The 23,204-nt window shown below is 39.9% G+C and overlaps 1 protein-coding gene across 6 annotated transcripts in view; it reads left to right on the top strand.

Annotated features, from left to right (window-relative positions):
* COL11A1 (collagen type XI alpha 1 chain) overlaps positions 1 to 23,204 on the top strand; it is a 407,114-nt gene that overhangs the window by 119,453 nt on the left and 264,457 nt on the right. For 2 of the 6 annotated variants that reach the window (XM_085601919.1, XM_085601916.1), the window contains exons 5-7: positions 6,399 to 6,527; positions 18,223 to 18,378; positions 18,581 to 18,691. In XM_085601919.1, coding sequence (XP_085458045.1) covers positions 6,399 to 6,527; positions 18,223 to 18,378; positions 18,581 to 18,691 — 396 coding nt within the window. Of the gene's footprint in view, positions 1 to 6,398; positions 6,528 to 17,853; positions 17,971 to 18,222; positions 18,379 to 18,580; positions 18,692 to 23,204 lie in introns of all 6 variants that reach the window. The other 4 variants (XM_085601920.1, XM_085601918.1, XM_085601921.1 and 1 more) reach the window with 3 other exon arrangements.

The following is a 23,204-nucleotide window of genomic DNA, read 5'->3' as shown; positions in this document are numbered from 1 at the left end:
ATGTTTATATGTGTAATTCAGATGAGGGCTACTACCCTTGAGAGTTCACACCTCAAAATGGGCTAACGCACCTTCCCTTTCCTAATTCCGCCCAAATTGCCCTAATACTGAGGAATCGGAGGACCACTTTATGTCTTTCTGTCCCTTATATGGGAGTGCGCGAAAGAAATGGCTAGCTGTATGCAAGCGTATGGGATGAGACACTATTGGGAAACTGCGAGACTTATCAAGAGAGCAACTAGCCTTTGCAGTATCTTGGTACTTGGATTGTGCCTGGAATCAAAGTAAGAAGGCCCTCGATAATTGCTAACCCTGATAGTCAAATTGTCAGAGAAAGATCTAGCAGGTCACTTAGAGTCCACTCTCTTTTTTTATATTTTTTATATATACATAATTATATGAACCTTTTTAGACTGCTATTTGCACATGTTTTTATATATAATTATATGAAACTTCTTTTAAATCGCTCTTTGCACTACAGGACATACGCTCCTTTAACAATAGAAACAGAGCTAGCACAAAGCAGTGACATGAATATGAATTGTAATAATAATAACTAACTTCTTGCTGCTCCCTCCTTTTTTTAAAACTGTTTTTCTGTATCTCTGTTTGTGCAATAATGTTGTATATATTTGCTGCTATTGTATTTTATGCTTGTAAACTTTTTATGGCCTGGTTGCCGAAATAAAATAAATTACTAGTACTAGTTCATCAAGCAAAGTCATAAGGTTTTACTTTTGGCTCTAAGCTATTGATGGAGGGTGATATCAGGCAATAACTTGATTCTGTCATATGAAGAAGATTTATAGCAATGTTATACAAACAGTGATTCTGTCACCGAAGGGCATCCAAAAAACATAGTCTTAAAAATAAACTCACCAACCTACAATCTAGGGGATGGAGGCTAATCAAAGAAAACTTCTAACTTGCCCTGATTAAATTAACCCCTTCGCCGTGGGGGTAATTCCCCCACGGTGCGGGGGGCGCGCGCGGCGTCGCGGTGCTCGTGACGAGCCAGCTCATCATGTGCACAGTGGAGCTGTGCTCATGACGAGCTGAGCTCGTCACAACCCCGCCCACTGATTGATTCTCCCACACAGGCGGGGAATTAATCGCGCGTGGGGGGGCAGTGACCGTTATGACGAGCCCAGCTCGTCATGAGCACAGCTCCACTGTGCCTCATGACGAGCTGGGCTCGTCATCAGCATGCAAGCAGTTAAAAAAACAAATGCATAAATCTTGAAGCAGGCTTTACTCTGCTCCTCCACAGAATCTGGGGACAACTTCCCCACAGTCTTTATTATAAATTTCGATCTGCTATCTTCCATAAAGTCTTCAACACCTACGTCTTCTCAATCCTTTTGACTTGACTAGACATTAGACATACAGCCTCATATTAATTCATTTTTGATCCTACTCCAAGAAAAGAAGGTATTCTGTATTTAGTGATGCACTGCTACTGTATTTGTTGCTCCTCATCAGCTCTAAGGCAGTGAATGACCCGCTGTTAATATGATGAGATCTGTACTACACAAATTATTAAAATAGATAACATATGCATATTTTCTTAATTATTTGGTGTGGTTCAATACTTGTATTGAATATGAGATTACCATGTTCACTAATGAATACATTAATAGATTTTCATGAATTCAGGCATGGGATATCACTTTTAAAATCGTTGAGTAAATTGTTGATTGGCTAATGTGATGTGAAGTTGTTAGAAGTACATGACATTATATCATTTCTCTTTGGGATTCGTTTTATTTCCATCAGTGTTGCCTGTTCTACTCTCACTCTCTTCTGAGGAACTCAGTCCCATCCCCTCATTGCATATCTCTTTGCTATACCTGTGCAGTGACAGAAGTTGTCAAGCGACAAAAATTCTAAAATGTTAGACATGCACTGATCTTTTTCAAATCAAATGATACTTTTTTCTCACATTCCACTAACTGTAAATTCAATTACATTTGTATCAGAGAATCCCTAGGATATCTCTCCTTTGTGTTTCTAGTGCATATTCTTGGTGGTACAGATGCAGCTCTTTTGCTTTCTAGATAAAGTTCTGCAAAGTATGAAATATAATATTCTATATCTACCTGCAGATTTATGCAGTTTCATGATAGAAAAAAGTTATTTCTGGATGGTTTCAATTCAACCAATGAAGTCACTAAATAAAAGTGGTCCTCTCACAAACGTTACAATGAATAGTACACTGAAATCCAAGTACTATCGATGATGAAATTTCCACAATTTGATGATAAATATTTCTCCTTGTTTTTGCTTTTCGATAGATGCTTCCGTCCTTTGTACAGAAGAGCTATAATTCATAAAAGTTCTGTACATTTTCACAAAGCAAAAGCATCAATTTGCTACTGTTTCTCTTTTAACTTTTAAAATGTTTACTAATTTGGCAATGAGATCAGTGCAGACTGAATCTCCATGAATCCCACAGAGTTATTTACTGTTTGGGTTGTAGAAGACAAACAAACCTATTTATAAGCTATAAAAAAAAGCCATTTGCCTTGGTATAAAGCTACACTATATATTTAAATACTGTAAACTTCGGCAACATATACTGGGCTAATTTATTTTCTTATTGAATGTTGATTCCTCCTAATATATTATTTACTTTTACAAAAGACCCTGTACTAGCTGTATGAACCTGATACACACAAGCCACAAAGCCATTTTATGTTTTTGTTCTTTTAAATTAAGAAAAAATGCATTCTAGAATACATTTTCTATATTTCACTTCATTTGTGATGTAGTGCACAAGTTCTGGTGAATACTGTTTCCTACTACACCATATGTGTTTTTCTTCATTGAAACATTCATACTTACAATATGATGGCATAGGCAAAAATGTAGACATTCAATGCATATTTCACCACTGAAATATATTTAAATAAACAGCATTCTGTACTATGACAAACATCTTTATGCAAAATTGTTGCTTTGTTACTAGACAAAGTAGTTATTGGGAAAGCAAATATTCAGAAAAGTAGATGATCTAAAATGTCTACACGCTGAACACACAAAAATAAGCAATCATATTAAAGCGACTAAATATGTTTTGTCTATGTCTATGTCTATGTATTGGAATTTGTAAGGCGCATATATCACCCGAAGGTCTCATAGCGCCAGCAGACTCTCAGATGTAAGATGTAAGATGAGCAGAATTTAGAAAAGCCATGTTTTTAGGAGTTTACGAAATTTCTGATGGCTGGGTTGTAAATTCTAGAATGATAAATCATGTGAATTGAATCTGTAGTCTTGCTTAGAAATGTGAATATTGATTTGTCATTGTTCCCAAGTTAATTCTGTTAGTTCACCTTGAGGATTAGCTGTGTCACTGCCCACAACTGGATCTCCATTTTTGCTGTATTGCCCCAAATAACCAATTAATCTATGGATATTGAGTTTTCCACCTACATAATTTAGTGTCACTATAAAATTCCATTTACAATGCAGTTTACCGTAATTTGTATTCAAAATGGGTTGTTTGGGTGCTTGTAAGTTATCTAAAGAAACATTAATTTTTGTGTGTAGGTCTGTTTCATATCATGGCCCTGTTATTTAGTGAGTTGCTTCAGATAGTACAATAGATGTAACTCTGGAAACAGATTTATGTTACTTCGTGTTATTTATTTTTTATATGTTTCTTTTCAAATTAAGCCACTTAGTTCCTGATTATGAGTGCTAGTTTTACTAAAAATAATGGTGTTTGGTATCAAACTCCTCGTCTTAATAAATCCACACTAATGCCAGTGTTGGATTTATTATGACATGCACCCAGAAGGCACCTTAGAAGTACCCCCTGAAACCTACCAGTCTTTTAGTCTGATGGCTGACTCGACTTTTCCAGCGTACTACTACAGGCAAGTTTCTGACCCTCTGCCCAAGAGATGCAATGCTCCAAGAGGTCAGAAACAATGCCTGCTCTGGTAGGAGGTGTTAACACCTCCTCTAGATGGATGGCTAATGATTTAGCATATCAATGCCAGAGGTTTTAAAGCCTCTACTGCCTTACATATGTGACCCTGGTTTCTTCCAGACCTGGAGAATGCGACCCCCTGACCCTCTTGGCACCAGGGCAGGCGGGAAGGTTAGCTAGTCAGTAGGTGTGCTGCACTATCAGGCACACCCCTAACATGGGCCACTTGAAGTGGACACTTGAAGAATAGGTTCACCGTCTTGTTTTTGGTGAAAGTCAGGTGTCTCCCACTCTCTGGAGGAAGTGGTCATATACGGGGTGTAGTAACCCCCGGATAAGTAGCCCATTATACTCCCCTATACTCCCCTAAATTCAGTATTTAGGTGGCCCCCTGACACCAGGAACTTAGATTTGTCTACTGTGAACCTGTGAAAGAAAAGCAGTCACCATGAGTTCTGCGGGTTTACCACTACTTGGTGCTAAACAATGCCTTGCCCTGAGGCTCTAGTAGGTCATCCCTCTCTCTCTCCCAGTTTTAAAACACTAGACCCTCCAGGAACCGCCCTGAACCAATATCCTATCTACCAGGGCACAGACACACACCAAGGCTTGTTTGTGTTCAATTTGAACACCACTGCCGCAAAAATGTATCTGTTTCAGGAGAGAGGCGATCCATGCGGAGAGTGGCATGCTGTGTTTGATTTCCCTCCTCTGCAGGCACCGCAAGAACCGTGAACGCCTCCAATGCTATGTGGCCAGACAGCCAGCACCTCTGCATCTGAGCCTCATAGCCCAAGTACACGACTTCTGCCTGCATCCCCTTGGCCTGGGAGTCACTGCGAACAGAGCCCTACATTGGGTTCTGCCAGACTTGTCCCCATTTCCCCCCTAGCATACTCTGTTGTTTTGGCAGGTTCCTTTAAACTTTACCTCATAGCACTCGAGGCTACCAATACAACCAGCACCTCAGCACCCGGACACCCAGGGTAGTGCAACCCAAGCCACTGGTGGTGTCATGAACCCTGTGCCCTAAGCACCTTAAACCTTAAAGGGTACCTTCTACAACTGTTTGCTACTATAATAATGCAGTACATGTCTTTTCCTCCCATAGGATAACATCACCCGATTCAAAGCTCATGCCTCCAATCTGGCAGTTGTGCTTTTCTACCGTTTCACCTTTAAAAATGCATAAGGTCTAAAGTACTTACCTGACCCTGAACATCTTGGGACCAGATGTACAAAGGTTTTTTGCGTGCGCAAATGGGATTGAGACCCATTTGCACCTGCAAAATACTTGTGGCCCATGTACTAATCCTATTTTTCGAGTCACAAATCAATTTGCGACTCGCAAAATAGGATTAGCGACTCACAATTAGGAAGGGGCCTTCCCAGGGCGTCCCTTCCTAATAGCGGCTCCTTAAGCTATGTAAGAATGTTTGCAGTTGCTAAACACTTGCAGTTTACCACCCTTCCCAGGGGACCCATTCCAATTTGTGAATGCATGCACAAACATTTTTTAACGGCAGGCAGTGGTCCCAAGGACCACTTCTTGCCCTTAAAAAATTAAACTGAAAAATGTCATTTTTATTTTTTAAATGCATCCCGTTTTCCGTTAAGGAAAACAGGCTGCATTTAAAAAAAACTGCTTTATTTAAAAGCAGTCCCACGCATGGAGGTCTCCTGACCCTAGCAGGCAACCACCCCTCGGAGTGCCAGCCATTCCCAATGGGGTCGCAAATTGCGACAGCCTCATTCATATACATGAGGCATGCAATTTGCGAACCCATTGGGAATCGCAAACAGTGTCTCAGAAACTGTTGTGCATCCCAATTTGCGACTTGCTAGTAGGCGGGTCGTACATCTGGCCCAAGGTGTCTAAAATTATATGCAAACCTGTGTTATTTTTTTAAATTGGTCTCGAGTTTCTTCTTGAGTGTGTCTCATTTATTGGATTTGTGTGTACAATAAACGCTTAAAACAACCCTTTGATAATCCTAAGCTTCTCGACCACACTATGAAAAATAAAGCACTTGAGATTATTAATATAGACCCTGTGAACCAATAAGGGTCGTCTTTACTTTTTGTATGGTGTATCCTTACATTGGCAATATCATACAAAAAGCCAGCTTCCTACACTGCCTGCACAAAAACTATCCTGCCTTTCAAACACAGGCACAAAAGGGCCTGTGTGGGTGCAAGCAAGCTCATTGTGTTCCAGCACAAGGAGAGGATAGGAATGTGCCATATAATGAAAAATATGGCATTCCTGTTCTCAACTTTTCACAAAGCCACCAAGGTTTCTTGCTGCGTTGCGATGTTGCGATGCGTTAAAGTTTGATAAATCTGGGCATCAGTGATATGACCATTTTTGATTGACATTTATTAAAGGTAATGATTTTTAAGTTAATATTCCTGTTGACAGTGTCAGTTCAACATGCTTCCTTTCTTTGTATTTCAACAGGGTGATATCCAGCAGCTTCTGATCGTAGATGATCCCAGAGCAGCCAATGACTACTGTGAGCATTATATCCGAGACTGTGATTCCCCTGTCGTTCATACTGCTCAGGCCCAAGAACCTGAAGTGGATGAAGTGAGTAGATAATAATGTATTTTTGCATTTGCAGCCCAATGGTGAGTACCATGCAGTGATCATCCAAAAAACATTTAACATCTCTTCTGCATTTCACAGATTTATGTTTTGTACATTCTGACTGCTGCAATGTGCATTATTTGTAAATAAAATGGAACTAAAGGCACTGTGTTCTCGTACCCTGTTTATATTTATTATTCTTCTCCACTTGTGTCTTTGGTTAACATTTCCATCAGAAATCGGACCCAAATTGGTTTGGGTATATAAAAAGCAATGTTTTGCAGTGGCTAGATTTAGGTGACAATAAACTAAATATAATTATTTGCTACTTGCTAGCAATTTCAGGGCAGTGTAACTAGTGAAACTTTGATCATCTGAGCAGTTGATGATGAAGCATGTGAAGAATAGACAGATATAGGTTCAATCAATCAATCATTTGTAAAGCCCACTAATCACCCGTGAGGGTCTTAAGGTGCTGAGGGGGGGAGGGGGTGCAGCTACTGCTCGAACAGCCAGGTCTTGAGGAGTCTCCTGAAGGTCAGCAGGTTCTGAGTCTGACACAGCTGTGTGGATAGGGTGTTTCATGACGTGGAGGCGAGGTGGGAGAAGGATCTGCTGCCGGTGGAGGTTCTGCGGATGCGTGAGACAGCGGCGAGGGTGAGGTCGGAGGAGCGAAGCTGGCGGTTCGGGGTGTACAAGGTGAGACGTTTGTTGAGGTATGCTGGTCCGACGTGGTGGAGAGCTTTGTGAGCATGGGTGAGGAGCTTGAAGGTGATCCTTTTGTTGACTGGGAGCCAGTGCAGGTCTTTCAGGTGGGCAGTAATGTGGGTGTGGCGGGAAATGTCGAGGATGAGGCGTGCGGATGCGTTCTGTATGCGCTGGAGTCTTTTCTGGAGTTTGGCCGTGGTTCCTGCATAGAGGGCGTTGCCGTAGTCCAGTCTGCTGCTGACGAGGGCCTGGGTGACCGTCCTTCTGTTTCCGGTGGGGATCCACCTGTAGATCTTGTGGAGCATGCGGAGGGTTTTGAAGCAGGAGGAGGAGTCGGCGTTGACTTGCTTGGTCATTGAGAGCGATGAGTCCAGGATGAACCCCAGGTTGCGTGCGTGGTTGGTGGGTGTGGGTGCAGCTCCCAGGGTGGCTGGCCACCAGGAGTCATCCCAGGTGGAGCCCAGGATGAGGCCCTGTGTCTTGTCTGAGTTAAGTTTCAGGCAGCTGTTCTGCATCCAGTAGGCGACGGCCTTCATTCCTTCGTGGAGGTTGGTTTTGGTGGTGGCGGGGTTCTTGGTGAGAGAGAGGATCAGCTGAGTGTCATTGGCGTAGGAGACGATGTTGAGGTTGTGTGAGCGGACGATGTTGGTGAGCGGTGCCATGTTGGCGAGCGGTGCCATGTAGACGTTGACAGATTTGCAAACCAAAGCAAATATATAAGACGACACTTGAAAAGTAGAATTTGTGTAGGGTTTAAGAGAAGAAAGACATGATAATAATATGAATGGTAATAATATGAATGAGAAATATTATATTCAGCTAATATTACCAGAATAGAATTAAAATCACCAGTCCGCCTTCTGGATATATTATTTTATTCTTCTTTTCTCAAAGGGTTGCAGACTGTGCCTTGGATATTAGAAGGTCTTTTCACAATCATAATCCTCAGCACAGACCTGCCTCTTGTATATACAGTGTTCTTTGCCTGTTCATGCTCATCTATACAAATCTATCTCCTTTATATCTTGTGATCTTTCACTCACATTCATTCTCCTGTTCACGGTATTCCACTATGCACACTCTACCATAGTGTACTTGCTACATGTCCTGTGGTCCTATTCGCATAGGATTTCCTCTCAATACTATATTGCATTTCTGTTCATATCCCTCTCCACAGACTGTGGATATTCCATGGTTATTCCCTATTCATATTTCCCCTTTCTGGACAATAAACGGTTTCCCCAGTCACACTTCTATACACAGACTTGCCATCTGGGCATTCCACATTTTCCCTATTCATAGTCCTCTTTTCATCCATTTCTTACATGTAGTGCCCCTCTACATACCATGCTCTTTACCTTTTCATAGTACTCTTCACCTACTCCTCTCTCCATATTCCATGTTCTTTCCCCATTCATAACACTTGACATACTACCCCAAATATTAAATGCTCCCTCATCATCCAGTCATCCTCACATAGTCCTGTTCATATGTAATGCCCTTTTCCCAAAATTACTTGTCTCCACATATTGCTCCTTCATATTTCATGCTTTTTCACCATTCCAACTCCTCTACACACATCTGCCCTCTCAATACTCCATATTCCTTCCACCTTCATTATCCTCTCTAGATACAGCCCCTTGAAAGACAATGCTTCTTCATCATCAGTACTCATCCTCATATGTTTACTTAACATTTTAGGTTCTTTCTCATCAATTCTTTTTTCCAAATCCATCCCTTTCATATTCCATGCTCTTTCCCGTTCATTCTCCACTCCAAGTACCACCCTCTTCAGACTTCATGCACTTCCCATATGTATACTCCTTTGCTCATGCTACTCCTTCATAGTCCATGTTCCTTCCTATTCCAAAGGCATCATCACATACACTCCTCCATATTCTATGCGCTTTCGTGTTTCATACTAAAAGTCCTGCCTCTCCATATTCATTCACATTTGTTATTTATACTGCTCTCTACATACTGCACTCTCCACGAGCCATGTTGTATCCCGATTCATACTCCTCATGACATGCTTCCCTGCCGGCTATTCCATCTTCTTAGTTGCTATATTCATAATGATTGAGAGGTAAGTTCAGAAATCTGTTGTGGTAAAGGGGGCTCCCACCGCTATTCATCAGGTAACAAGCATGACACATATTTAACACTACGCGGTGTAAATTAAGTAGAATTCTTACTTTAAGGATTGTGTGATTAATCCATTCCTAAAAACATTAACAGTGTGTCCTGCATAACAAACTAGTTTTTGTTTCTATGGTGGACTTTAGAAACAAAGAAAAGACCTTTGTCAGAAATTCAAAACTAGGCCTGGGCGGAGCTCGCGGAGTTTCACTCTGTGAAATTCCACGGAGTGATATAAATTCTCCCAGAGATTCCGCGAAGTTCCACCCATGGGTGGAGCTACGGAACTGAAACAGTCTGTTTAGCAGAATTTTCCCATCTATGCAGAAGGCTATTGGCTTTGAGTCGACACGCCCCTGAAGAGACCTAAAACATGCAGCTGGGTCATTAAACGCCCAGGTTTTAAATGCAACGTCGTCGTCTACCAAAGAGAAGGGATTGGGGAGGGAGGATGTCCGTGCAGCAGGGGCAGGGGTATCCGGCGGGCACCGACACATGCTCTATTGCCTGTTGAATATGAAAAGCTGCTGGCAGTAGGGCTTTAGCAGCTAGCAGCTGACTCGATGTTCATATCAGTACAGTGGACAGTGACAAGGAAAAGCAGGGAATGTATTTGTTCATCCCACGTTCAGGAAAAAGAACACATAACATGAGAAATGTTGTGTGATTTACTTTCACTGACAGCTCGTCTGACGTTGTTCAAGGCCCGTCACATTGCTGGGACATGGCAGGCGTCTCTAACAGAAAATGTATGAGAGTGAAATAAATTAGAAATATATCAATCAGAGGAGTCATTTCAGGCATTTGAAAGCAGCGTAAGGCCTAAGCCAGCACGGATAACCTCGGTTAATGAAAATAATAATTAAGAATAAAGTTACCATTGGTTATATTTCAAACTAATATTACAATTACCAATTTACCCTGATGAAAAACATTCACCAGGTGTGCATGGTAAATGCTCACTCAAACTTCCATATACAGTGAAAACACAAAAGGCTCCAGAGTGCAAAAATAAAGTTATTGTGACTGGCTGACTGAAGAAGAATGTTTAATTAACTAACCCGTTTCTTAATTAACTAACCCATTTCACGCAGTGGTAACTGGAAATCTCAGGAACCGAGCACTGTATGACTGCAGCTCATAGAAAGACCGACAATTGGGTGGACCTGTCCTGCCCAATCAACTGTGATCAATTTCTAAGTAAAGCTCGCAATGAGGATCAGCAGCACATTGTATATAATATAATATCCCCAGTGAGTTATTGTGAAACTACTGATCACAGCTTCAAATAGCAGCCACTATGATGCAGAATGATTTAAATGAACACATAACCTTGGAAGCACATGTGAAGCAACTTTTATGTCCAGGACAGTGTGCGGTGCTACTTCCCTCTTCTGGGCTGTCAGCCAAGCTCTGCCTTGTAAGCTTCTCCCCTTCTGCAAGCCCAGGATGCGCACCCTGACACTCATAAACACACCGACAAACCATAGCATCTGAATGCTATAAGTTGGACGACAGAAAAGTGGATACTCACTAGCAACATGAGCAGTAGCCTTTTCACCCTACAGCAGCCAGTCCAGCAGTGCCTGAAAGGAGCCAGAATGCTGCTGCCGCGTCTGAGAATGCATGCGCACTCCCACAGAGTGCAGCAGCTAAATCGGCATGCCGGGCCATGGCATGCCCTGAATCATAGTTCTCTTCTGGAATTCATTGCTTTGTGTTACATAGACATGGAAGTGCAAAGGAAATACCAGAATTAGCCTGTGCGCTGTGATAGGGTTTGTAAAAAGGGTGGGAAAAATGGGTGGGTGCCGGTAAACTCCGCTACGCTGTGGCTGGCAGAGTTTTTGTAAATTCCGCACTCCATGCTTCACAAACAAAAGATGCACAGAATGCTAAACAAATCAAACATTCACCCCCAGTCAAGAGATCTAGGTTAAATCCATCGTTCTTTTACTCATAATGTTACCCTAGCCTGGACCCAGCCATATGCAAATCAGTCTTGACCCTGCTCTTCATGGGAACAGTCCAGCCCGAACCGCCAAGCCAGGTCCTCCCTGGATCAGAAACAAGCATCCTGGGACACTTTTCAGGGTTTCACCCCTCATCAGCCAGGCTAGCTTGAATCCAGTGGCACAGAGAGCTAGGGACCCAATCCTGGGCGTACCCATCCGAATTAGGGCAAAAAAGCTCTGCAAACAAATGATGGATGGAATGCTGAACAAATCAAATATTCACCCCTAGTCAAGAGATTTGGGTTAAATCACTTGTTCTTTTGCTCACCATGCCACCCCAGCTTAAACCCAGGCATATGCGCATTGCAACTCTGCATTCCAAGCAGAGTGGGAAGTGCCAAAATTCTGGGAACTCTTCCTGCAGAGCGGAGTTTGCCACCCACCCTTATTCAAAACATTACTTGTTCCTATGGAAATTAAAAACTTGACAAATGCACATTTTCTGAATAACCCTATGTCTGTCTTCATGAAAAAAAAATTCTATGAAACAGCAATTTATTACCCATATCTGGCACATGCCTTAGTGCATCATCTTGAGACACAGGTCCACTGTGTGAGAAACTCACATTTTATGAAGATAATTTGTTCAGCATTTGTGTGGTTTAAACTTCCATGGAGCCAAGCTGAATATATTTTAACTACAACCAGGTGCAATTCATGCTATGCTGGAGTAATCAAATATACTTTCAGTGGTAGTAGTGGTAGAATGTATTCAATCAATATATGATCATATGTACACCCATACAATAAAATAAAAACAGTAAGCAATAAAAGAAATACAATAAAATATATTGCATAATCTATATTATATATTATACAATACATTTATTGTAATGGAGACGAGGAGGCAGAATAGAGTAAAGTGCAATAACTAGTTCCATTGAGTTATTCCCAGTGCTTTTAAGCTCTTAAAAAAAGAATAACAACTTGTGTACAGTTCCTAAAATGTACAGGAGTTCATATCAGGGATTCAAGGCTACTTATGTAGTGTAGTTGGGCTTTGCCTCCATTTAGCTTTTACGGAATTTACCAGTAAAAACCCATATCTAAATTTTTAAAACAAGGACCTTGCCAAAGGCTGGTCTATACGATCCATAAATGCTTCATACATTAAGGTGCACTTAATGTCAATAAAATGATTTGTTAAAGTGCCATGTGCTGTTAAGAATAACCAGTTATTCATGGTACAGGCCCAATATCTTGACTTCAATTTGGTTAATATTCCTTTATTCTGGTTACTTGGGTTATTCCACACTTCCAAGCCCAGTTTGAGTAATCAACTCTCAACATATCTGAACCAAGGATCTACTCCTCTTTATCCAGTGTTTTGACCTCTAATGCAGCCTGTTTGTTGGGGATCTGAGAATTCACCATGCAGATTTTAACCCAATAGATTAGAGGTTTTAATGCGGCAATGTGTGATATGTATTTTAGTCCTAATTCAAGGCACAAGTGGAGTACTCTGTGGCAAAGATAATATAGCTCTCTTAAATGTATTTTCAGTTTTTTTCAGTCCTTTTGCTTGGGCTGTCCCCTACAGTTCTGCACCATAAAGGGCAGCTCCAAGACTCCTACCACAATATATTTCGAGCACAGAGTTGATCAGTCAGTGGACCGAGCAATTAATTTTCTTTATGATTGCTGACTCCACATGCTGGAGGGTCATTTGGCACTTTAGCACCTTAGCTGACCATCATAGATTATTTGCCAGGCTTACTGCTAGATAATCGTCGCTTTAAATGACTTATAGGGAGGAAAAGTCATGAATTTTATTTTGAGCCCATTTATATCTTAGCCAAGAGCGTGCATGCCTCTGTGAGTCAGTTTAAAATGTTGTGTAGGCCCATGGGAGTTTTCGAAATAAGCAGCGTATCATCTGCAATTGAAGAGCAGGAATTTGCTGACCTGCGAGTTTGGGGGGGATCACCATTGCAATCAAACAGCATGTTTATAAGCCCATTCATGTATAACGTAAATAAGGTGGGAGGCTAGTACTCAGCCCTGATGAGCCCCCTGGGAGACTGCGATATGTTCAGTTAGCTTACCTTTTCCACTCCAACTTATTTGGGCATAATTCTCATTCTGCAGGCGAGTTACTAAACTTAACAGCTCCATGAGCATTCCCATTCTTTTTAATACAGTGCACAGTTTTTTCCGGGGTATCCGGTCAAAAGCAGATTTGAGGTCCACAAACACTACATATAGGTGCCCCTTATTGGTTAGAACCCATTTCCATGAAAACAGCAAAAAAGCGAATTACCTGGTCAAAGGGTACTCGTATGAGCCCTAAACCCTGCTTGTAATTGGGATAAAATGTGGTTCTCCTCCTTCCACACCTGTAACTTTTTGCTAAAAAAAGGTTTGTGTTTTGTTTATTAAGCTAATGGTTCTGTAATTGTCTGGGTCCCTTTTATCCCCCTTTCTTTATATATGGGGATGCTTTCCGCCCCTTTCCAAGTGTCTGGATTTTCGACTCACCTTGCTATGGCATTCGTGATCCAGTTTAATATGCAGTCCCAGACAATAGGTTCTGAGCTGTATAAATCTCCTGGGATTTTATCCAATCCTGGTGCCTCCCCCCTTTCCATACTTATGATAGCTGCAAGGGTTTCCTCCATGGTGAATGTGACTGGCATCATGCTGTCCTGTACCCAAGCTACGTTGGAGTTGTCCATTCTATTTTCTTTTGAAAAGTTCTGGTTGTACTGAATATAATTTGTTAATATAATGCTCCCAGCCATGTGGCTGTATATGAAAATCATCCTCATTTACAATAGGAGACAATAATCAGACGGATTAAAGGGAAAGTAGAGCAAACAAGAAGGTACTGCTTAATGTCGTCTGCTGAGCCCAAGCATCCGTAGGGAGTTCTCCACCTGCTCAGTCCACAGAGAGCTAGAGCTCTCGGTTAAAATCAAGACTGTCAATGCGCTTACCAGAGAAAACACCACCAACTTGATAAAGGGACCAAGAGGGTGGCCAGTCCTGCCTCTTTCTGGTGCTTACGGGTGCAAGATGCGTCTGCCCTTGGCCCGGGCTTTGCCCAGGCGCGACCCTCACACATCCCGCGGTAGGTGGATGGGCTATTTCACAGGCAGGGGAATCAGTGTCAGCCCCTCCTTCTTAGCAGCAATGTGTTGTGGGACAGTGAGTCCCTCGGGGCAAAAGCCAGCACAGCAAACACCCTGCACCGTGGTAGAGAGACAGGTTTTTTTTCAGCACGTTTCACAGGAGAATCGGTGGCAGCCCATCCTCCTGTTGTGGGACAGTGAGTCCCTTGGGGTAGGAACCAGTGACCAGCACACCAAATGTAATTTCTGTTAATTTGTGTTACATTTGTTGTGCTCGGTTCTCAAAATTACGCTGTTATGCCACATTGCATAACTATACGCACATATAGTGCAGGTGTACAAGAAAAGAGCAAATATTATGAATCCTAAATGTAGTAAACTTACACAAAAATATAATCATTGATCATGCCCAAACATTCACCCATCTATGGGTGCAGTTTAAAGGTCAAATATTAGTTGCATAGAGTACATGTTTCAAGAGTTTCACAACATCACTGACAGTTCAGGCATAGTTAAGAACTAGTTGTTTCCCTCAAATGTTAATAAATTATAGTAATCTGCTATTTTCCAAGGGAAGTAATGGTCACTTTAATTGTTTTGAAATCATTGTATGTTTATGTCAATGCTTTTATTGCCATTATCGATTACCCAAATTAGGAAACGTTTGTTAACCATCTTGTCTTTAAAATTATTATTATTAGCACATTTATAAAGCGCCTGGTTACACTCAGCCAGTGTGTCCCCGCGCTGCGGTGCAAGCTACATTGGTAAACTACCGTCCCATTTGTAATGTGCAAGGATGTAATTTTAATTGCAATATAATGTATCATGCAGTAGTCAGTAATGTCATCCTCTCGTATTATATCTACTTTTACTGGTCATTCCATTAACTTTAACTCAGTTTTTATGTACCCGAACGTTGAAATATTAAAATTAACAACAAAGAATGTGGATTATTTCTTTTGCTGTCATGAAATAGTTTCAAAGTTCAGGATTACTTCTTATTGATCAAACTTCTTTTTCCTTTGCATAAATAACCTATCTCTCTTGACAAACCTCATGGTTTAAAACAAATGTTTTGTATGTGTTTTCTGACTTTCATGGAAACATACAAAATACAATACATGTGGCTTTCTCAAATAAGCGACATGCCAAGAGAGCATCATATCTTGCATTCTTCTGCCCTCAGATTATATCCCCTTTCTGCAGGTTATTAGTTACACATGTTTTCTACCCTATCCAGCTGTGGTAAATGCATGTTGTCACACTGGTTTCAACAAATCATGTTAGGGAAATGCTCATTACAGTCCATGCATGTGATTGGCATTTGGCATGCTGGTGGCAAGATGTGCATTAGAATGCAGATGACCCCTTGCTATTGTAGAAACATCACACTGTGCAAGGTGTGAAATGCTTAATAAGAATTACAATACTAGAATAAACATCACACAAAAACCCACTGAAAATTAGGTAGAAGGTTTGTTGAGTACTTTTCAGTTAAGTAGAGAAAGGAATACATCCAGATGAAGTTGGCTGGCATATGTCCATCAGCATATTTGTCATCTGATGGAAATGAGCCACCCTTCACCTGGCAAATGGGGCACTACGACACTTGCTCCAGGTGGCGAATGACCTGACTTTTTAGAGAGTAACATTTATTTAGAGCCTACCTGCACAACAGCAGAGTAACAATGAAATGTTTATTAGGTATGCAAAAATAGCTTCTGAAATCAATTAACACAAATTAAGTTCCCATAAGGATAATTAATAAGCACTAATTAATGGGACTCACCTCCATGGCTGAACAGTGGAGATAAAATATTGACCTGCCTTCAAAGAGATTCAACCACTACATTACTGAACTGGGCAACTGGAATTTTCTAGCTTCAGTCAGTAATGAGTTCTTTGCTTATCAGCATTACTCCATCCATGGAGTATAAAATGATGAACTTCTAAACTATCAATAGAAATCCTACTTTTCTAATTCATTCAATTATTACTGGAGACTAATGTCTCCAGTAATAATTGAATGAATTAGACTATGATCTAGTAGGATCATAGTCTTGGTATAACGGGGGCCCTGTTAATTTAAAGCAGGGTTTTCACTCTACCAAACTTTAAAAAAAGCTCTGAAGATCTTTTGAAAAGAGAGCGAAGTGAATTCCCCTCCATATGTAGTGCAATTTGTATTTATATGAATTGCATTTTGGTTTTAAATGTTTTATGAATGCACTTTATATCTAATTGCCTTAGTTAATAGTATTTTGAGAATAAATTAAATATATTATAAGAATCTCATATATGCTTAAACAATTTTAAAAAGCAACAGCTATAATTCCTTGAATGACAATGCAGGAAAAATATGCAGGAAGGCCATGTCAACTATCTTGGGCCTGATTCATAGAACTAACTTAAGACAAAATCCTAATCTTACTACTAATGGTAGTCACAGAATGCACTTATGACTGTCCTAAGTTTACGTTCGCACTTGGGACGCGATTTCACACCCGGAGTGTAAGCTCCACACCCGAAGTGGAAGCTCCACACCCGGAGCGGAATTTCCATCATTGGGCCGAAATCTCCGCTTCCAGGCCAGAATACCCACAGTGCTTCAGATATAGTCAATGAACACCAGATTGTGGGTATTCCGGCCCGGAAGCGGAGATTCTGGCCCGAAGGTGGAAATTCCGCTCCGGGTGTGGAGTTTCCACTCCGGGTGTGGAGCTTCCACTCTGGGTGCGGAGCTTACACTCCGGGTGCGGAAATTCCGGCCAGAGTGAGAACGTAAACTTAGGACAGTCATAAGTGCATTCTGTAAATACCATTAGTAGTAAGATAAGGATTTTGTCTTAATTTAGTTCTGTGAATTGGGCCCCTCGAGTCTATTTCAACATGAATTTGAGAAACACATTCATCAGTTTCAACAATTTGAATCAGCTCCAGTTAATAATGTTCTATCTTTGTGCATGAAATTATTTTCTTACAGAATAAGTCAATTACACATAATTATTGTTACTTAAGTTTTAGGCACATCTATATGTATAGCTTCAAGAGATCTAGCATATGCATTTGTGCTATGGAATATTAATTTTCAAAATAACCGTACAGATTAAAGTTCATCACAAAACAAACCTAAACTGTTTAAAACTATAATAACACTCCTTGCTTTTCAATTCTTATGCACTTAAAGTAACATAGAAAAATAGAACATTCCCAATGATGAATGTTTCATGCTTTTCTTATGAATGACAATCGATATGTCATTATGTATTTTGCCTTATTTCCTTTAACATTTACTGACATGTAAATGTTGGAAATAAGGGTTCCAAATCTACTACTTTCGTTTGCAGCTACTAACATAGAAATGCCTGGTATTTCTCTATTGTTGTATAGTATGTACCGGAGGAATTAATCGAATATGACTATGAATATGGTGAAGCAGATTATAAAGAGACTGACCTTATAACAGAGGGACCCACACAAACTGAAGAGATTATACCAACAACAGAGGTAAAACGAGCCTGTGCTGTGTGTTGCGTGGTGTTCTTTTGTTACTGTTTGCATGGCCTGTCATACGCTCATCATCTCATCTCTTTCCCTGTGCTTAGTCCTGTTCTATGAATCCATTTTCATTTAGTAGTGGAGCAAGTGAAGGAAGATTACCTTCATTCTGACCATGCTCTCGATTCTTCAATCATACTTTCTGCATTTTCCTTTCCTTACATTCATGTCTTCCATTCCATCTTTCAACGCATTTTTCAGAAGAAGAAAGCCAATTCCAAAAAGAAGAAGAAGGCAGTGTCAGCTAGCACAAAGGACACACCCAAAAAGGTCACAGCCAAAAAATCTGAATCATTTGCAGCTAAGAAGAAGAAAAGCGTGGCCAATAATCGAGCTACAGCACGAGCCAGACTAGGGGTAAAAGTAGCACAAAGCAATCAAGATCTTTCTTAGCCCATGAGCGGAAGATCTCTGATCTTGAGATGTCTATAGCCCTAACCCCACTAGATTTGCACCTCTCTGGCTAATTCTATAACCTAACTCTATGTTGATCTGCTACATTATTTTACTTCTTATTTTACGCTCATTAATAGAACATTACTGTTTTGATTGACGTTAGGCCAACATTGTTGAAGACATCCAGGAAGAGTATAATGTAGATGAAACTGAATATGGGATCTCAGAAGCTTATCAGACAGAGACTCCCCGTTTGACCACTGGACCAAATGAGGTAAGGAATAAGAGTGTATTTCTCCAAATCCAGGTGAATTACTTTTCAAAATCTCTAAGTCATCATACTAGTCACATTTAATGATGTTTGACTTATAGATTTATTCAGTCTTTTTAGATGTTGTTTTGATTTTGAGATCTTGAAATTATATTGCTTCTCATTACTGTTGGCAGCTACAAAACAAGGTAGATGCTAAATTTTCCTTTTTTTCCAAGAGGAATGAAATAGTTTATTCTTGTGGAAAGTTAAACACTCATCTGCAAGTGCTTTGAAACTTTGTTTCCTGCCTACAGCATACACTTCAGGCCTTGAAATGCAGAGCTATGCATATTTAATACAATAACTGCTTGTGACTGTCATAGCTGCATTTAATAGATTCAAGTTAAAAGGTATAAATGAATTAGTAGTCTGGAATTGGAAAGAAATCAACCAGAAAGTAACATGCTTCTGATACTTCCAGTTTTGCAAACACTGGTGCATGTTAGCACAAAATATAGTACATTTGTATATTTTGAGTACTGTTCATCATATGATATGGAAGTGAAGTATGTTTTTTAAATCTATTGAGTCAAATAAACTGTTTTGGGTTCTTGTGTTGTAAATATTGTAACCCTGTCAGAAACTAGATAAACATTGTACGAATATGGATTATTATTTGGGCTGTGTGACTACTCACTTCAAGGAATAATAATACTTCTTGTCAAGGCGAACCCTCCAAGTCACTAAATTAAACTGTGCTCAACGCCCTGATAGCTATGGCACAGGATATGCTTAGGGCAATGTGCAAAGAATTCATAAAGAACCAAAATGGTAATAAAGTAAAAACACCAAGCAACAAAAATCCCTAACCAAATTAGAAAAAGAAAGTAACATTTTATAAACACAATGGAAGTTAATTTTGTTTGAAGAAATTAATAAGTCCCACTTCAAAAAGTGATGTCACTTTTTTGAAGAAAAATGTTGACATTTCTTCTAAGTTTCCAGCTCAGAATGAGACTTTGTCACTTTTTGAGAAGATAAATCTTCCCATGGGGGGCACCACTGAAGTTGTAGCTGCTGCTGTGGAACCAAAAGTGGAATACCTGAAGCAGATTGATCCCACTGTCACTCTAGAGATTTGGAGATGTTATGCTTAAAATGTTTCAAGTCCCAACGCAGACTGGGACTTAGTTATTTTTCAGGTGTGCGGGGGCATTTGAGAAAGACAAAGCCAAAATTCAATCTGCTGCTGTGAAAGTGTCTGTAGGTAATGTTTTTGAAATTCTGGAGCTCTGGAGAAAAAGCTCTCAAAAGTTTCCACACTTTCATCTAGTAGCCAAACAACCAAAAGAGTACACTATTAGGGCTACAGGACCTCAGGGGAAGGCACATAGAACTTTCAGAGTGTCAGGCAGAAGCTAATAGCAAAGCAAAGTCCAGGTCCAATTGCACTGAGCTTGGAATTTTCAGAAAAAGCGTCTTGCAGTATCCTGTGTCTCTGTAGAAACACAGGAGGTCAGCCACCTGAACCTTCTTCTCATTGGTACAAGAGGGAGGATGCCCAACCCATCAGGGATCTTCTTATGTCACAGACAGCAGGTCCAATTCTTTTCTGATCTTCTGCAGGTCTAGTATGTATCTGAGGATGGTCCTTGGGGATTCCACATTTACACATAGCATCAACTATTGGTCAGAGGTGGGCACCTCCCCACCCAGACAATTGACCCCCCTTTTGGAGCAGTTTCCATATCTCTTTCACACCTCAGTCAGGCACAGTACATGCTGGGCAGTTGCTGTAGAGCTAATACAAATTAACTTCTAGGCAGAATAAAGGTAGCTTTCAAAAAGTTAAATTTCTAATCCAGTCAAGAAAAATAAAATGTCAGCATTAGTTTGGATTTCTATTAAATATCAAAATAAGTCTGCAGATGGACTATGTAGTTGGTACAGGTCAAACATTACAGTTTAAAGATTATAATCAATACTTTGATTTTTCTTATGTGCCAGTTACAGACCAACTAATGAAAACTTTGCTTTAGGCCTAGTCACTGGGGGAATATCATAGTTCTGTTCTTATATATGTTCCACTCTTAAATATTATGCACCTTACCTTGTGGGCAGCAATATGCACTTGGGGTGACTTATTTTAAATTTAAAATCCAGTTTTTCTACCTCTCAAAATCGCAATTATGACAGGCCTGTGCAGCAGGGTGCGAGCTGCTGCTAAGCTACACAGTGCATGCCTGAAGATATGTTTCCGTTGCCACTGTAGCTGAGCACAATGGACGCTGCAGTCCACAGGTTGCATATAACTTCCCATGCCAGGGGGGTAATTCTGCATCATATACTATGGTTTTATAGGAAAGTTATTTGAGTCAATCAGGTTTAAACAAATTCCAGCATGTTTGAAGGGGGAGCACAGGCACTTTACTCCTGTTTAGTAGGTTTAAAACGCACAGAGTTCTAATTTCAGCAAAACAGATAAGGCACAAATTGGGTTGAAACCATGCAAAAAGGTAGTCATCTCCTATAAGCATGGTTTTCATGTTGATTCAATGAAAATAACTGTAAATGTATTGCGGTTTAAAAGCATAGGTCAGAATAAACAGAAAACATAAAGTTTTTGATTTTAGCATTGTGAAACACATTGGGTTACAGTCACAAATCACTTTGTACAATTGAATTGCATAATTGCCAGAAAGTGCTGGTCATGCAACTCCATAGTTGCATGAACTAGATAATGGAGGCAAATAAGCACAAAGGGAAACTGAACATAGACAACATAACCCTTTTCCTTTATCTGATCACTATTGACATGTACAAAGTTTAAAGATTGGCTGTCACATCAAACAGAACCCATTTACACATTTAGATTTCTTTTCCTAAGTCGGACATTAATTAAAATGGTACATCCGGAAGTACTAAAATATATGTAGGTTAAGAAACACAACGGTCTCCTGTATGGGTTTGTAAAGTGACTAAAAAGGGTTGGACCAGATAAGTATTGATTTAGGAGAATATCTGCTATCTTCTCAAATTATATTTCCCGATTAGCATGTGGAGTGGTCAGCTGTCCATGCCCTTCGGTTTTTTACCCTTATTCCTTAATTGGTGTCATTTGGGAAATAGAGGTAAAGATTAAAATCCTCCTTGTTGCTTTTTGGTATATTTGTATTATTTCTTATTGTCAGTATAACATGTTTAAGATGAATAATCACTAAAATGATGTCTAGATTAGTCCATTGGTGCAGAAATTGATAAAGCACATGTATGTCTTCCATGATGTATTCAGACTGACTCACATCTTCCTCTGACATATACATAAAAGTAAGCACATTGTGATTCTAAAATCACAGAGTTCAGTTATTTACAGTGTCCAAGTTTTCTGTTCTTGTATTTGGGGACACACTATGTTTAGTTCAGAAACTTTAAGTCAGTTTCTGGCAATTTAGTTAAGATACAATTAATTGTGAAGCAAGGACTTGAGTCAGATATTTTTTTAATCTACTTATTGATGCCTTTAAATGGTTTATTTAATGGTAGAAGAAAACCTACCTTACTCCAGTGCTTTGCTTTACCATGCATGGGCACAGGAGAGACAAATGTTTTGCAAAAACATGCCATTCTTACGCCTTTATAAACTATAAACAGTTCCTAAAATATTGCCGCCCTAAAGATGTACCAGTGAATATCAAAACGTTATTGGTTTGTAAATTGCAACACAGAATAAAAATACATTGGATGACTAATTATACATTTGGCTTAGTTGTAATTTGTCAACCAATATATTCTAGTTGTATTGAACCATGCAAAGAAAAAATTATTCTTTGATGAACACACTTAATAATAACTGCTAGGAAAATAAGTTTGATGAGGGCAACTCAATGAGAGCATGAACAAAAACATCCTAAATCTAAGTTATTTGGGTTTTTTATTTTTTAGAACCAGGTTTCTGCAAACAATGCTAGGATGACTTCCTTATCTTCTTGAGTTTTCAGGGCTTTAACACTTTTTTCTGTTTCTCTAGCACCCACTCAGATAATCGCAATAGTGAATACCTTTCACAATATTTTCACCCCTTGGATTCAGATAATAAGTGACATTGAATTGAAGTCACAATGGCATCCAATGGCATCCATTGTTGTAAAGTGTCTGTGATCAATGAAGCACAAGTGACTTAGATATAGATTTTTCCAAATTGCAGAATCAAATATAATTATTAACATTAAGGCACACTACTTGTGAGGGTTGAGGTGAGGGTAGCATTTACAACTATGCCAAATAATAGTTAATATGCTACAGAAACACAGCAATGAGTGACTGAGGTCTACATCTGGCTTATGCACTAATGTCAATCAAACAGAAGAGAGAGACAATATTATTTAAGTATGGGCACAGTTTCCTGTGAGATAACGTCGTAATTAAAAAACTGTATTGTCTTCATGTTTGCTTTTGTGAAAAGAGGCAATATTGTGATTTCCCTTCAGATATGATTATCCAATATTTTAGTTAAATGCAGGTTCATTACAATCAA

This window comes from Triturus cristatus, chromosome 4_2, assembly GCF_964204655.1.
Source record: "Triturus cristatus chromosome 4_2, aTriCri1.1, whole genome shotgun sequence".
NCBI lineage: Eukaryota > Metazoa > Chordata > Amphibia > Caudata > Salamandridae > Triturus > Triturus cristatus.
The sequence above is the reverse complement of the archived record's forward strand: the minus strand, read 5'-3'. Positions and strand labels throughout refer to the sequence as shown.